This window comes from Catharus ustulatus, chromosome 10 (assembly GCF_009819885.2).
Source record: "Catharus ustulatus isolate bCatUst1 chromosome 10, bCatUst1.pri.v2, whole genome shotgun sequence".
Taxonomy (NCBI): domain Eukaryota; kingdom Metazoa; phylum Chordata; class Aves; order Passeriformes; family Turdidae; genus Catharus; species Catharus ustulatus.
The window spans coordinates 20,725,830-20,743,149 of record NC_046230.1 but is presented as its reverse complement, the minus strand read 5'-3'; the positions used below and the strand labels follow the sequence as shown (position 1 = coordinate 20,743,149).

Below are 17,320 nucleotides of genomic sequence, written 5' to 3'. Positions count from 1 at the left end.
TCTGCAGGTGTTATGGATATGTCAATTCACATTTTATTATCAGTTTTAACTATTGTATTTGCAAGAAATACTATCCTGAAAAGTTGCTAGCCTTTTGTTAATCTAGTGGTGTTGGCAGTTCTAGCTCCATTAAAACAAGTATTTGCCATTTAAGAGAGTAAGTTTATTACATTAGGTCCTTGAGCTATTTGTTTTTTTCTCATTTTATTTCTTTAACTCCACAACACAATCCATGGCAGTGATCTGAAAACTAAATTGTCTGGAGCTTTGCAGCATTCTCTTTATTATCTATTTATCACTTTATTAAGACTTGATTCTTTCATCTTAATAAATTCCATATTAGTATGAGTGTTACAGTCATGCCCATGTTTTGGAAAGGAAGCAAACTTCTGCTTTATTTCTGTGGTGTTAAATAATATTTTGTAATTCTTGTGATAGCAGTTGTGTTCTGTTCAGCAGTATGGAAAGAGCCCCTCTTAGCAGCCTTGGCTTGCACCTCTTAATAATATGTGACTAGAATGTAATTTGGGTTTTTTTCTTTTTTGAAGTCCCAGTAAACACCTTGCATCTCACTTCTGACTCTTTAATTTTGAGAGTGCATCCCTTCTGCATGTTTATGCTAAAGCCCCATTTAAAAAGTAAAGGATAAAATGCCTGTGAGCATTTTATCTGTATGGCTTTCCTTCCTGTAAGTTATTATTATTTGCAATTAATATAATTGTCATACAGTTTGTGACATTAAAAAGATTTATAGGAATTATTGCTTCCAAATGCTGGCTTGTTTTCTAAATTCTTGTCAAATGTATTGACAGTGATGGAACAGCCCAGCACAGATCCTTGTTTGCTCCCATGGGTGCTCACAATTTGCCATGTGTCCAGAAGATTTTCTCTTGAAGACTGATGTGCTTACAAAGAATATTGATATCACTTCCAGTACTTGCCAGGAAGACAATGTAATTACAGATTACCTCTAAGTTATGACAATGCAAATGGGGTGAGATGTGACTTTTTGGAGCTCATCTCATCTTGAAGTCATTGTGAGTCTATTCACATGAGATTCTTGCTAGCAGGTGCAGGTCACAAGGAGCTTAAAAATTTCAGCAAGAGAAAAAGATCATTTTAATTTGTGTGAACTCTGAATACAGGGTAGAACAGAAAAGAAGGTGAAACAGGAATTTAGAATTAATGATATCAGTCCATTTAAAAATGAAAAGACAGATTAGTCTGTCTTGTTTAGTTAGGTAGATAATTTGTGAATACATGGAAAATCCTGCACTGTGCCTTTGGATTCAATGGTAGAACTCATAATTTAATTCCATTTTTAGACCACACTAAAAGAAAATGTCATGCATTATTTTTCCTTCACTGCTAAACAGTGTTGAAACATTGTTTGGAGGTAAGGGAGACTGAAATCTCTCAATTCCTTGGGTGTTGTTCAGTGCTCACTGTGTGAAAGAAAGGGAGAATGTATTCCTAGGGAAAAGTAATGCATGTTAGAAAAGCCTACAGAGTGTAGGTGTTAGAATTCTGGGGCTAACAATGAAACACTGTCCTTTGTCCTGTGAAATAGAACTCAAGTGATAATCAGAGTGAGTGCAGAGCACTCTGTGGATGTTGCAAGGAACATAATTTAAAGAGAACTGTGGAGAATCAGCAAACTAATATGAGCCAATACACACAGCAGTGTTTGCTTTTGTACTTTTTTGGGGTTTTTTTCCTAAAATAAAATTTTTGACTGCTGCTAATCGCTGCAGCTTCCACAGTATTTTTTCCCCTTTAATTTCTGGGAAAAGTAGGGAAGAAACTTTAGCTGAAATGTTTGTAGGGATATTGTAAACTCAACAATGAAAAGAAAAATCAGAAACTTAATAACTTGTCTGCTATGTGAGGTCTGGCAGTCAGAGAATAGAATAAATGCTTGGCTAATTAACAGAGACCATGTTTCTTAAGGAATGTTTTGTATAAAGGGATTATATCTTCATATTAGTTGCAGGTTTCAAGAGGGACCTACATAAGCAGTCTGCAAATAATAATTTTATATGCCTGTCTCTGGGATTCTGGTTGAAACACCAAATTACACAAAGAAGTGAATTTAAATATTTGGATTAATAAAGCAAAGAGGAGCTCAAACAGTTCTGAGACCTTGACATATTTAGTTCAAATATTTTTTGTATAACTAATTAGTGTCCACATTAACAAAAGGGAAGGACTGCCAAGTTATATTTTTGTCTACTGTTATTTTGTATGGAAAATGATGGTTAATTGGCTTGCTCAGTTGGTGAATCACCATTTGTTGGCAGAGTGTCATTGGTAAATTGGGATTGTTTGAGGCTGGGATTCATTCTCTGTAAATAAGGCCAGTAATGATTTTTTCTATAATGGACATGTCACAAAGGAAAAAGGTTATCATGATGCACAAATTCATTGCTGTTGTCTTTTAAGTGATTGTGTAACCATCAGACTCCAGGATTGCTGTTACTGCTGAGCCCAACAAAACTTACTGCTGCTGTCTCCCAAGGAAAAGGGTGATTTAAAGCTATTGATGAATGAGTTGGTCATTAAAAATGACTGTGCCAAGTATTGTTCCATGCTATTTATCAGTATTTGTTTCCACTAATGGAGTAAAAGGCATAAAGCATCTCTACATTTAAAGGTGGTGTTATTGACAGAAAGCTCTTTTTTTTTGAAGTACAATCAAATCTTCTGCATAGATGTTGCTATCATTATTTCTTGATTTTTTAAAAAAATCTTATATTAATGTGAGTATCTATTATCTTCTTCCAACTTCTTTGTGTTTCTCATTGTTTTTATACTGTCAGCATTAGTAGTGGATCTCCTAGTGTCATATATCAGTAGCTGTAAATAAGAAGAAACATGATTATTTGAATTGCTTGTTCTATGCCTTATAACACAAGATTATTGCTTCCCCAAGAGCTTCCAGTCTTTACCTATTATCACTTTTAGTGTTAGATTTGATTGCTGGTGTTACTTTTGCATTTGTGTTGAGAACACAAAAGAAAATCTCTTGAGAATCAGAAGTTTATGCTGTGAACTTCTATCTCAGGAATTCCTGAGAATTATGTTATTCATATAATTGGCAATACTTCCTTGCCAGCTCTATTAAGTTAATTAAGATGCTGCTTCTCCAATATGAAAAGTTTCAATTAATGGTGGATTTGATTTGCAGGAGGATTTTTTGCATCTTCTGACCACTTTTTCCTTTTGATAAAATGCTGCTTTGTCCACTGTTACACATTTTTTCACTCTTCTTCCAAACTGAATAATTTTAATACATAAATGCTGATTTGGAGAGTGAGTAATTTAACCTACTTATATATTTTGATGTTATAAAAATACTGTTGCTCTTAAACGTGGAGAAGAGAGTTTGTTAGCAAGACAAAATGTAATAATGAACCAGTTTTCCAGCTGTGATCTTACTGGAGATTTGGTACAATTCCTTTGTTCCTGGTGACTCAAGATTTCTGCTTCATGTCCTTCCCTGTATTTACATGGATTTCTAATAGAGGCAAATGAAGTATATTATCAGAAAGGATTTCTTGTTTTGAATTGTAAATGTCTATTTTGGTAGTCATTGTGAAGGAAATTGAATCAATCTGAACTTTTTATTACCTTTCAGTGTAGTACTGGAGTAGGGAAGAACAGTAATTCCCTTTCTGCTGCAGAAATGGGGTTTGGTTCAAGGTTTCTCTTGTCCAATCTAGTTAACATTGTCTCAAATAATGAGCTGTACAATGTAAGGGAATTGTTTTTTTCCTTCCAGACCCTTTAGCCAGACTACAATATTAGAAAAATTAGCTTCACTTCTGTCTAAATATTCCTTTGTATAATTTCATCTTGATTATTTCCCTTCAGAGCTTTTTCATGATAATAGAGAGATTTTTTCTTAGCAACAGAAAAGCCTTTAATGTAAAGAGTTTAAAAGTAAACTTTTGGTTCTTACAAAAGAAGATAGATTGAGAGCTCTGGATATTTTAAAGTTCTTACATAAACAGAAATAATTGAAAAGTTTGTCTTGATGTTTGTCTCATCATTATTAACTATGTTGCTGAATTAAATTGACTCAGTAAGTGTAAACTGTACTACACAAACAGCCCATGGGAAAGAAATGCACATGCAACAATTAGGTGTATGTCCAAATAACCAGAAAGAAAGCACCTTAAATCAGAATTTATAAGAAATTAGTATGAACTGAAATGAGACTTAAGTCTGTGTGATGTTGTTTGGTCCACAACAGCTGCAGCCATGGGCTTTAGTTCTGCATGTCACAGGCAAAAAATCAAAATCTCATGCAGCACAATTTAGTTTGCAGATCCTTGTTGGAAAAAAACAAAAACAAAAAAAAAAGCACCTGGGTAGTGAAAGGCTGACCATTTGTTTGTTATGAATAAAAAAGATGACCTATTTTCAGTAATGCCTTATATATTTAACCTTGCCAAAAGTTTCAGTGTGGGCTTTCTGAGCACGCTGAACCTCCCATCCTCCCCAGGAGAAAATTTCAGATTCTCTCTGGCAAACTTCTACTCCCTCTGTCTCAGTGTGCCCTGGAACTGGGGTTGGTGGTTCTTTGGATAACCATGAGGATGTTTATTTTTAAATGATGCACCTCTCTTTCATGCTGTAGAACTGTGAGCTATTTCATAGGGTACTGAGCAGGTCACAGAAGTCAGAGGAGTGAGAAAAACTGAAGATTTGTAGAAACCTTGGAAGGTGTGGGGATTTTGGGGGAGGTTTTCTGTTTGGATGGGGTTTTTTTGTTGTTTCTTTGGGGTTTTTTATTTTGATTTGGGATTTTTTTAAGCTATTTTCCCCAGGAAGAGTAAAAGCACCTCTGTAGAATGGTAATGCAGTTTCTGTGGTGAAAATGTTGACCTGAGCCCCAGTGGGTGCAGTGAAGAGTTTGGAATTCCTGCTCATGGAAAGAGATTTTGAGGTTGGAAGTTCTCTTTCAGCATGATCCCTTGTCATGATTGGAGGAGTCTTAAATGTCTTCTAGGGTTCAGGTTTAGAAATCAACACAAAATTGTGGTGATTGGCATGTTTTTGTTACATAAATTTTTCACCCCTGTAATTTCAGTGTTATCACAGTAACAACTCTTACCTGTAAGAACAAAAACTTGATTGCTTCAAGGCTGTTAATTAAACTTTGTATCTCTTGTTTAAGCATGCCTATACAAGAAATACTCAAATTTGGGAAGGAGAAAAAAAGAAATCCCCAAACACCTGCCCTGGTTAATGTCAGTCATCAAAAGGAAAAAAAAAATGTAAAATTTTGACTTAGGCATATTTATTGGCAAGAAGTTTGAATTCCTTTGTGAATTCTTTGAAACCAGGTGTGAGGAAAATCATTCCAAATCTATTTAAAGCTGTGATAGTTTGAATAATCACAAGCATAAACTTAAACTGTTCTGGGGTTTGCCTGGTTTGTGCATTCTTTATCTGTTTACCATGAGCATATTCTGGTGATGATGTCTTGTCCAGTGTAAAAAAAAAACTGAGCTAAAAACTGAGCTAGAAGGGAGATTTTTGGGACAGCATGAGTGAAATTTCAAAAGCAGTTTCAAGCCAATTGAATATATGTGAAAAACATCTGTATTTTCCAAATTATTCCTGAGGTTTTACTTAGTAATGTACGTAGTTGTAATGTAGTTAATTTTTGTTTACTGAGTCAAAGAGCCACAATTCCCATGGTATTTACTCCTGCCTTGAAGTGCACACAGAATGGGACTTCACTAAATAGAACAGAGGAAATTTTACAGCAGATAATCTCAGATGTCAGGAAAAGCCAAAATGCAAGCAATAGTTCTCTTGGAGGTTCTGCAAAAAGCAGCTAAAGGTCACACAGCTCCAACCTCTGTCTCCTGACAGAGCACTGAAAGGGATTTCAAAAGCTGTTTTGTAGCCTTCTATTTTAACACTTTAATGCTTTAAGTCTTCTTTCAAAAGGAGGTTTGGGAGAGCTGCTGACTTCTCTGCTTTGGAACACATCATCCTCGTCTTGATTAAATAATTATTGTGTATAATTACTTCAAAAAGGTTCAGTATTCTACCTCCAACAAGTTGATTCAGTAATTTAGAAGGGCAACTTCTAAAAACAAACACCCCCTAAAAAAATCAAATTGGGAGCTAGCTTCCTGTCACTTATAACATGTTCATTTTTTTATTTTAACACAACAATGATTGCTTTTAATTTTAGTTGTATGTTTTCAAAAAGCTGCACAGCCAATTTTATTTATTGCTATTGATTTTCATTCCATAAGCTTTTGAGCACTCCTAGGAAACTGTTGTGTTCTGTGTCTGAATGGAAAAGGAAAACAATATTTATTATTAAGATTAATCAACTGCTCATGGCTTTGTGAGAATAGAGATGCAGGTGATCTTCCTGACTTCATTTCCAGTGTCTGTGACAGGCAAGGAAGAGATTTCAGTTTCTGCACTTCTGGCTAATTAAAAATTCAAAATTACCAACTAATTCTGCAATTTGAAATCCATAAATATATCCAAACATTTGTGGAAAAGTTACCCTTACTTAATTGACATTTTCCTCTACTGGTAGTTATTTAATGAATATCTGTTCTGAAGTTTCAGTAATACTTAAATGCTTTTATTTAGTTAACTTTTAGTTTAGCAAGTTTCTATGTCATGTTTATATTAAAAATAGGGGGAAAAAAAGGAAAAAATTAAGGAGGTTGAAATTCAGTGGAAAAGTTGGCATTTAGGCTATTGTACAGCATAAAAAATTAAAACAGAAATACTTTAAGTTGCTTTTTTTTTTTCAAGGGTGGACTAGGATGAAGGGAATGGTGTTTAAGATTGTTTTAACTCTGAAACATAAATCCATAGTCTAGCAAGTAATTACTTATGAAGAAAAGAGAACATAATGTTATATGGTATAGGCTGACACGGTAGGTAGAGTACATGAACTCTGTAGCAGTTTGATGTTTTTCTCTTTCATGTTAATTACAAAACATCATATTTGCTTTAAAATTCATTATTTCAAAAAAACTTCTCTTGTATGCTGCATTTTATTGCTTGCATTTTGGCTGTTGCGTTTGGCCTGCTTATCAGGCTTTGTGTAATGATTAGATTTTTATTTGAAACAAGTAGCAATAATTATTTGCAGCTGTCAGTCAAAATGTTTAATTAACTCCAAACATCACAAAAGTTTCACAAATCTTATGTACAAAATATGTTTAAATAAGCTTGTAAAACAGTTACCTGCACAGCTAAAATCCACCTGAATGCTCAGAATCAAGGGCACTTTGGAACCAATTGGATTGAAATAAATATTTCTTTGGGGCTCTGGAGAACTGGGGAGAGGGCAAAAAGAACCCCATAAAACCTTTTGTCCCTGTAAATTAATGGGTCATTGTTATAAATGAAACAAACATGCACTTTGCTTGGTTTGGGTTTATTTGGGTTTTTGGTTGGTTGTTATTTTAATAAAGGAAATGAGAATTTTATTTCACAGATGCCAAATAGGTGTGATGAGATATAATGCACATACAAATCTGTAAAGCAGCTTTGAAGACACAAAACCAGAATTTACAAGGGCTTCAGGCAATCATTTGATCCAACTCCTTGCTCTACTGCAAAAAGAACTTTCTCTGATGTGTTCCAACTTCCAGTCTACAAGATTATAAAACCTACTCAGATGATCTGTGCTTGACTTCTGTCACAGTGCTTCTATCACAATAATTTGGAACTACTTCTATAATTTATTGAAGTCACCACAGTTAAAAAGAAATGTTTGTTTTCTCTTTCTTCCATGAGTGATCTTTATTCTTCTATGCATTCACCTTTTTACATCTTGAACAAAAGCTGCAAAAGGAAATTACACACTTTGTGCACTGTACATCAGCCTCAGAGAACTGATACATCTTCATCAAAGTTAATATGAAATTTGGTGTTTGAAATTAACTGATGTGTCTCAGACAAGCAAGGGAAGTGGATTTTGGATTCGTTTTTACCATATGACTGACATTTTTTCAGATTAACTAATAGGAAATCATAAAAATTGGAGAAGACACTATAGGTAATTTTCTCTGTCTTGCTATGTAAATATTGAATTTTTAAGTATGCTATAATTGGAAGTTACTAAGGAGCTATGGCATCCTGTCAGGGAAATAAAGAAAAACCTTACATTAATTGTGCTGTAAAGTCTCAAAATGCCATAAGGCAACAGAGCCCTGGGTATCCAAAGTGCTCTCCAGGGTATTTATCTAAAATGAGCTATGGGCTCTGAAATGTGGTGTCCAAGGGTGTTCCAGAAGCTAAAAAAGAGATAACATTGAATCAACATTACAAAGAAGAATTGCAATGACCTCTGTAACTGTAGATTGATTAATATTGATAATAACTCAAGATAGAATGAAGTGATAATTGATTTGAACAGGATTTAGAAGGAGGGTAATTAATGCCAGTCAGATTTTCTTTCACAGATCACATCTGTGTCATGAAAATAATTTTTAGTCTTTTGAAGGAATTTCATGTTTATTTTATAAAGATGGCAACACAGACTTTTATGTAACATCTTCAGTGATACTCTGGAAATCACTTTAAAAACTGTGATTCAGGATAATGATTACTCATGGATTTCCAGTTTACACAAAATGACTGATATATCTTCAGAGGTGTTACATGTAATGGAGAACCAGTTTGGAATGAAGCTTTTTCTAACAACATTCTAACTAAATTCAATGCTGGTCAACACCTTCATTATTTATTGGATAGAAACTTGCCACTCACATGAAAACAACTGATCTCAGTGTAAGAATATTCCCTTTTTTATTTTTAAAGGAAAGGATGAAGTAGACAATATAAATGTTGTATTTGACTTCAGACCCCCAGCTCTCAATTGTGGCAGAAAGGAAGTTATTAAATACATCTGATTTCTTATATGTCATTTCTTATATAAATAACAACCATGGACAATGAAACAACAAGGACAATGAAAATCATGTTCAGGAACTTCCAGGCTGTTTATAATTTGAAAATATGTGTGTGTCTGTGTGTGTTTGTGCAAATTCACACTTGATTTTGTATCTATGAATAACACTTGTAAGTTTAGGAAAGCTACTCCTATCCATACTCTTATTTGCATAAACAATTACAGCAGTGAGGCCAGAGATGCAAACTGTGGCAGGTGGAGTGCACAGAGGAAGATTTAATATTGAGGAAAAAATGAACTCGTGTTTATGGGATTCAATAGCTTTAGTCCATTAAAATATATTGGGTTGCAAAGTAAATTTTTTCCAGACTGCTGACTAGAATCTGCACCTTTGAAAATTCATGTAGGTGCTGTATTATTTAGTATTCTCAAGAATATAAATATATATATATGTAGCATTCATTAGTCTTCTTTACCAGAGTAAATAGCTTTAGAATGCACTTTACTGGATTTGTCAATTTGTTTTCTCAATTTGTGCAGTGCAAACATTTCTCTCTTACTGTCTGTGCATTGTTTCTGAAAGTTCCATTTTATTGCTTCAAAATTAACTTTTAAAGATCTGAATTTGGAAGATGAAGCCTGAAATATAATGTTATAGATATTTTTCTTAGATTATATTGTGCAGTAATTGCAGAAGCTTTGAGTTGTCTGTATTATAGAACTCTGCTAATCAGTTCTGAAATAAAATACATTATCAGCCTTTCTGCAATCTGCTTCCTTATTGCGAAAAAGCAGTGACATATCCCTGAAACGTTATTAATAAAACTCCAAATTTTCTTTGCAAAATATAAATGTATTTTTAGTTTTCTAGTACTTGACAGTACACAGAAATTACAATATCCCTGTTCAATACTATGCTTAGGTTTTGGAACTATCTCAGATAATAATCCTAATTTTCAGAGCACAAAGAAACACATCATTTAGATGTATGATGACTTTTGGGTAATAGCTGGCTATTGTGTGTTTTGTTGAAAATCTTTTCAAAGTTTCTTGGACTAGATCAGATTCATGTTAAAACAGAATGTAAAACCAAACTCTGGTTACAAACACATTTTATTCAAGTAGGTGGAGCTCTTCTCCCAAACCCTAATATTTCACTGTTCTTGAAACCAAGTTCAGGTGAACTTTGGTGGAAACCAGAAAGAAAAATTCATTTGACCATATGGCATTCCCTTCTCTAGGTTTTTCTCTTCTTTCCTCACTGCTATTGTTATGCTGTACAGAAGCAATACCAAGGATGCTTTCTTGTGGTTTAAGTAGATAAAAGTTGGAAGAATCCAGTCAGGAAAGAGTTTTACAGTGCTGTAAAAATAAAATAATTTGACATCTTTTGTATCATTTAATTTATCTTGCAGTGGAGCCTGGAGACCTGCATTTGTGGTGCTGACACACTTTAATAAATCTGCTTTGTGATTATCTTCCTGAAAAATTCAATGTCTACAGATACTTGATATCTTAAGTGCAAATCCTGTTATTATACCATTTGCTCAATTCCCATTGAAGTCCAGAAGAGGGTTTTTATATGAAAAATATGATGGTGGTTTATTGACCTTCATGGTCTGTATGGAGTGGTGGGAGTGACCTTCCATTTCAAAGACTGAAAAACAGGTTTTGTGTGTGGCTTGAAGGGGGTGATTTGTTCATGCATAGTTGCTGTTGGGAAGTTTCAGTGTCAGACTGAAGGTTTCAGGGCAAGGTAAAGTTATGTCAGCAGTAAATTTCTTTGCCCTTGTTCCAGGCTGGTGCCATCAGGGAAGATTTGCCATAGTTTGCCCACGTATCAAGAGAATTCTTCCAAAGAATTGCTGATTTTTGGTGTTCTGTGCCATAAAGAATTTTTTTCATTTGTGTTTGTTACAAGTGAAATTCAGTCTTTGATTACAGGAATAATTTTAAGCAGTTTCCTGAAATTTAACATTAATAAATGTAATTCACTGAACAGTGAGGCTGAGCCTGTGCCCATGGAAATTCAGTCTTTAAAGTCACTTTACCTAGTGTTTTGGAGAGTTTGCCTTCCTGTGCTGATGAAAAGAAGAAGTTCTAATGCAGTATTTTCTGAGGTGCTTTGGAGAAACTTAGCTACCAAAGGTGTGTGCAACAGTTTCTCAATTATTCTTTTTAAACTTTATAACTCTATATTTTTAAGCTACTGAGCTACTTGGGACCGCTGATGGCATTCCCATTGCAGTCTTACCACTTATATAATTCATGCTATTTAATTTTAGCTTTAAATATTTAATTGCTCTGAAATTCTCTTATCAAATGGGAACATACTTGCTTGATTTTTACCTTCCTTAAAAAAGCCATTAAAATTCCTAGCAGTTTGTACTGAATGTTTGCAACAGGTACATCTGACTCAATGAGGCATGGGACTTCAATTTGGTTATAGGAAGGATAAATGTAATTCAGAATCATGTAACAAGCATCAGGAATCAGGGGAAGACTGTCAGTAGATAAAGTTAAATGAAGAAAAAGTGCAGTCTAGAAAATTAAATTTACACTATATAATTTTTTACTACCTTGCTTTTGTGTTTCCTACCAGTTTGATGTAAATTTTGCAACTAAAATGTGATTTAGTCCTATGAGGTACAATTTATTATAAAGACTTCACACTGATGGTCATGGTTTTTAAAAAAAATAAGGCAAATACTTAAAAGTCTGCAAATACTGCTTAACAGAAACCAAAGCCTTGAACAAGAATTACAGGATTAAGTTTGTCTTATGCTTTCTAGCTGTAAACTAAATAAAAAATAACTCCAGTTTGCAAAGTAGTGCAACATATAACAGTATGTTTAATTTTTTTTGTTCCAAGCATTGGTATTTTTCCATGCTTTGTTTTATAACCACTGGTATTGTAATTTCCTATATTTTTTTAAGAAGTCACCATTGAAATCTAAAATTGTTCCATGTGATTTTGAAAGGTAGAATTGTAGTTTTATTTTTGGCAGCTTGTGTTCCTTAGGTGAACTGACTTTTCCTTGTTTCAGTAGAAATCTGAATACAATATCAGAACTGGGTCTTGGCTAATCTTGGTTTGACCTGACCTTTTGAAGTATTGTGTTGGTGACCATTTTCAGTTTCTTCTTCCCCTCTGGGTGAAAACGTCTTCTCTGTCATGCAGAATACCTGCAGGCTTTTTGAAAGAACAGTTATTTTAAAGCCATGAGGTTTATCTAAAAGGCAGATTTTTTTCTTGTGAAAATGCAGTTCTACCTTCCTGCACAAAATGGAAAACTGTTTATTCTTGGAATTTCCAGGTGTGGTGCTTTTGTGTAGGAAAACACAGAGTGCTTTGGGGGTGGGGGAATTTTGGGTGGTGATCCCTGGGGTTTTAGAGATCTGTTTGAGAATCACTGCACTGTCCATGAGATCAGAGGGATTTGGATAATGCTGAATTGCTTGTCCCTGATGACTTTCAATAAACACAATTCTTGAGGGAGTTGTTTTTCCCTGGTGACAAGTTCCTCTCAATGGAATATGTGTGTGTACAAGGAACATCTTTCACTTCGCTGTGGAAGTCCTGAAAAACCCAAACTAGGAGCAATTTCTGAGATTTATTTTTCTCTTTTTTGTGACTGGTTTTGCAGTGCTACAGAATTTCACCAGAGTCTTCATGTTGCCCTTAAAGGTTATTAAATAATGTTAAGATTTTAGATATTTTCAGTGAGGCTTCATACATGTTTAAATGAAAATATGTGTAAGTGGGAAGGAAAAAATGCTAAGAAACTAAGGAAGCAACATTTTATTAATTTTTAATATTTTTAATCTTAACACAACATTAATTAAACGCAGGAAGGTTTAGTCACTCTACCTCATAAGATGTCTTGGTGTAGCTTTAATCAGGTAATCAAATGATTGCATTGTATAAATAGGCAAATACATTACATTAGTGGTGTGTAACGTTCAGGCTATTTAAACCACAACTACCCTCCATCTATAGCATATTGATTGTCACCAGCATGTTTAGATTTTCTTTTCCTACAGAGAAAGAACGAGTGAATATAATTTAGAATTATTTTTATGCACATACTTGAATCATGTCAGTTTGATAAGGCTCAAAATTGGGGAAATGCTGTGCATTTAATTTTTATGTAGTTTTTTTTTTGCTCTATGATGTTGAGCAAGACAGGAATATTAAGTGCCTTGCTTGCCTTTAGTTGGTTTGAAAAGCACTTTGATGTCTATGGGGCAAAATGCCATATTAAATCTCCTTAATAATTTCATGAGGAGCTGATTTGCATTAACAGCAATATGTATAATCAATCAATAAAGACAGAGCAGAACAGGATGTTTATAGCCAAACCTGATAGTCAGCTGGGAGAAAACAGAGAAGTATGTTTGCCATAGAATTAATCCAATTCCTAGGAACTCCATGGTTTGTTTTTTTTCAGTAGCCCTTAGCAGTCATCTAATAATATTTTTTAAGAACCATCAAGCCTTCTGTCTCTAAGGATCTGTTTGCTAGAGTGTGGCAGGTGTTTATGGATGGGAGACACAGACCTGTGAGTCCTTTGCTGTGCAGCTTCTCTGGCCTTTATTACCTGTTGTTGATTTACATATTCACAGTAAGAAAGATGCTCATCTCCTACTTTCTGCATTTTTACAAGGTCTGTGATGAATGGAATAAATTCTGTAGCTCTTTCTTTTGACAATTTTACTTCCTCTAGGTGGTATCTTACACTTTAGGTCCTTACTTGCACCAGTCCCTGACACAGGTGGTGATTCAGCTCAGAAATAGAGATTGATTATTCATGAAGAATAAGTCCTTGTTGTAGTTCTGAAGCTGGGATCACTGGCATACTGTAAGAATAAATGTTTATTCTTTACTTGCCCTGTTGAAAACTCCTAAGATGTTTTAATCCATTTTCAAAAAATGGTAATGCTTTAAGTGAAGCTGGAGTCAAGTAAAGAAAAGTAGTAACTAATAAGATCTGCAATGAAGACCCACTTGATCATACTTAGATGTGTCAGAGCTATTTTAGGGCATTACCTCAAATTAAATGTATTTACTTGGCCAGATGGTACTCTTCATTTTCTGAATTTTGTAACATAAACCGGTAAGATGGTGCTAAAACCCAAAATGAGCTCCAGAGAAATAAAATTATTAAATTACAAAAGGTGTGTGAATCCTTGCAGTGACACAAAACACTCCTTGATCCTGGCTCACCTGGCTTGGTGTGGGCAGTCTGAAGGGAGATCTCAAGGGACACAGTGGAGCCCAGCCTGAGCAGCTGAGTGCTCTGAATACATCCAGTCTGTGTTTGTCCTGTAAGACTGACCAGCTGAGGAAATACAGTTTGGCTACTCTACAAATGGGAGTTACTTGTGTGTTGCTAATATCTAGTTGCTAGTATCTATTCTAGATAGATTTTTATAGATTTTTTTTAAATTAATTTTAGTAGTTTTATTAATTGTAGAACATTTAGGTCCATTAGTCTGGGGAAACATTTCATTTGTTTAATGAGTATAAAACACACTGCATGAACTTTGCAGTTGTTACCAGGGAGTTGAAGAATGCTGGTGTTGTGGAGTCTGCAACAGTAAAAACAGGTTGGAAGAGCACAGCATCTTGCATGTAAAGCATTCTCCTATATTGCTGCTGGGTTAAATATTTATTGTTGAACTTGTCATTATCAGAGGCTTGTGTGTCAGAACAGTGCAAGTGGAATAAAGCAGTTAAACTCTTAAAGTGCTGAACTATTGAATTAAACATTGCTATCATAAAAACATTAATCTTATACCATCAAGGATAGTGATCTAAAACCCCCAAAATACCATATTTCATAGTCCTCTTAACCAAAGCTGTAAACATTTCGTATGTGAACTTCCATGGACATGAAAAAATAAATTTCATTGTTGCTGTAGGAAGACATCTCTTCAGCTCCTGGTAGGCTGGTAGAAATGGGGGTTAGTGGATATCCAGAATTAACTGTCAAAAGCTGTATTTCAGAATTTCACATCATTCAGTGAGCCTTTAAACATTAAAGGAAGAACAGGCTACTCATCATTTCTGAGTGGGCAGTATGAAGTGAGGAGAGTCTGATCTGTGCTGCAGGGTGGGACACTGGGAGATCCTTAAATGCCTTCTATATGCACAAAATCATAAATATGGGATTTTTTGCCTGGATGTGTGCTGTGCAGTGGGTTTGAGTGGGAGAGATTGCAGGAGATGCAAGTGTGGTTATTAAAAACACCTTTTGCAGTGAATTTGTTGTTTGGGTTTCTGCCATTTCTGTTACAACTTTTTGGACAGACCTTGAACAATGGTGAATATCTGTAAGAATGGCATGAGCAGAAATGCTTAGCTGATAAAAAAAAGAAGTAATGCAACCACCTTTCAAAATTACTTATGAAATGGAAGCTATTTCTTGAAGGTATTTTAAAATAATTTTCTGTGAGACTCTGCAGCCTTTATTTAAACTGTGTAATATGCAATTGCATTCTTCATGGCACTGAAATGAAACTGTAAAGCAATAATTATGCTAATTTTGAAATGGGAAAATACCAAGATTTTTCTCTGTCTAACATTTTCCTGATAACCTCAGAGACTTTAATATACAGAATTTGCTGTATTTTTGTGCTAAAGTAGAACCAGTCTTAGGCTATTCTTTCAGAAAGCCTGTAATTTTGTAGGTAGAGATGAGGATGTTATGTTATACTATATAAACTGTTAGCTAAATGCAAATAATCTCCAGTACTTCAACTTCCTAATATTCTTGAAAAGAAACCTAAGTAGCTTATTTGCTGTAATAGATGTTGAAAGCCTTTACGCCTACTGTTTATTAACTGTTTAATTACCTGATAGATTTAAAAGCTACACAAGTATGTAGCACTCAGTCTGGGCTTGATTTCCAGTTTCCATATTTATTACAGTTCTGTTGCTAAGATTTCACCATTAAATACTTACGTGAAGGAAATACAAAGATTTCACTGACTAGAATTGCTTTAAGAAACCTACACAGAAATTATTTCTGACACAGAAAATGTGTGTTAGGTATCCTTAGCCTTTTAATTCTGTTTTTCTTTTAAACTCTGCTTTGCAATTGTGGGAAATTCTTTACATTGCCTTAGCATTTCATGGATATATGAATATCATAGATTGAATATGATTATCTCGTTCAGCCTTTTGTTGTGGCAGAGCATGCTATTAACTGAATAAAGAACTGATTCCTTAGGAGCCATTAAAGATCTCAAAATCTTCCAAAAGGCACCATGATGCCTTCTGATCTTCTGGCCAGCATGAGACATTCCATGTGCTTTAATTCTTCTCTTCCTTTCCTGCCAGCTCACTTAGATAAGAATTTCCTTGTCCTCTGAAAGACTCAGCCATGTTCCATCAAAATTGCACTCTGCCATTTAGAAGATGCTTCAACCCAAAGAATGCCATTTAAATGAGATATTGCTACAAGTCTTCAAGAGTCTGACTGCAGATAATTAAGTAGAGCTTTGATATGTGTTTGTTTTTTTCAGAGCCAGAGCATCAACTGTGTGGAAAAGGGCAGATGTCCAGGATCCAATGTGAGTTCTGTGCAGATACAGGGAGATTCAGATTATTTCATCAACCACCTCGGAGTACCTGCCACACAGTTTTCCTATGAGGACATCAAAGCATCAGAGGTAGCTATGACTAAAAATGGACAAACTGAAAATAGAGAGAAGATAGAATTATGTTTTTTCAGGTTATATCCTACTGTAGTGGAAATTTATCTCCTCTAAGTGCATTTTTTTAGATCTTCAGAGGATTACCACAGAGCTTCCAAGTGGCTGGTTTTGTAGGGATGTGGTATTCAAAGGAACAGATACACATTGCTGATAGTTTTATAGGCTACATGTTATCTAACCCAACTTTTCAGACTGTTTTCAACATAGAGGAAAGAGGTATTGATTGATGTGTACTTTTTTACTGCACAGTAGGATGTGACAGTCTTCAAAATGAACTCTATATCCATTTTCAAACCATGAGAAAAATAGAATTCTCCAGGATAAACCTTGGTGGTAAAGATTTGTATGCTTGCTTGGAGTCTTCCAGACACCACTTTTTTTTTTCAGTCCATCATCCTCTGCAAGGTAGGTGGAGGAGAGAGCTGAGGATCAGGAAGTCTGGCATTAGGTATTTCAAGATACAATAGGCAGGAGAAGTGTGTGTTTTCATGCAAATGTAATGATGCACTGACTTCATACTCTCCTCATTTCTCTTCTTTCTTCTCTTCTCTGTGCTCATCTCCTGTGTACACATCTTTCCAAGCTGGGGGGTGAGGCTGGGTTGAGCTGGAATGTTTCCTGACACTGCATGCTAAAATGCTTCCCTTTCACATAATGCAAAACAAGCAGGGATGTGCCAAATAGGGAGCG

At 34.9% G+C, this 17,320-nt stretch overlaps 1 protein-coding gene across 1 annotated transcript in view; it reads left to right on the top strand.

Annotated features, from left to right (window-relative positions):
• NAALADL2 (N-acetylated alpha-linked acidic dipeptidase like 2) overlaps window positions 1–17,320 on the top strand; it is a 309,883-nt gene that overhangs the window by 223,403 nt on the left and 69,160 nt on the right. The window contains exon 10 of the mRNA XM_033069309.1: window positions 16,439–16,585. Coding sequence (XP_032925200.1) covers window positions 16,439–16,585 — 147 coding nt within the window. The remainder of the gene's footprint in view (window positions 1–16,438; window positions 16,586–17,320) is intronic.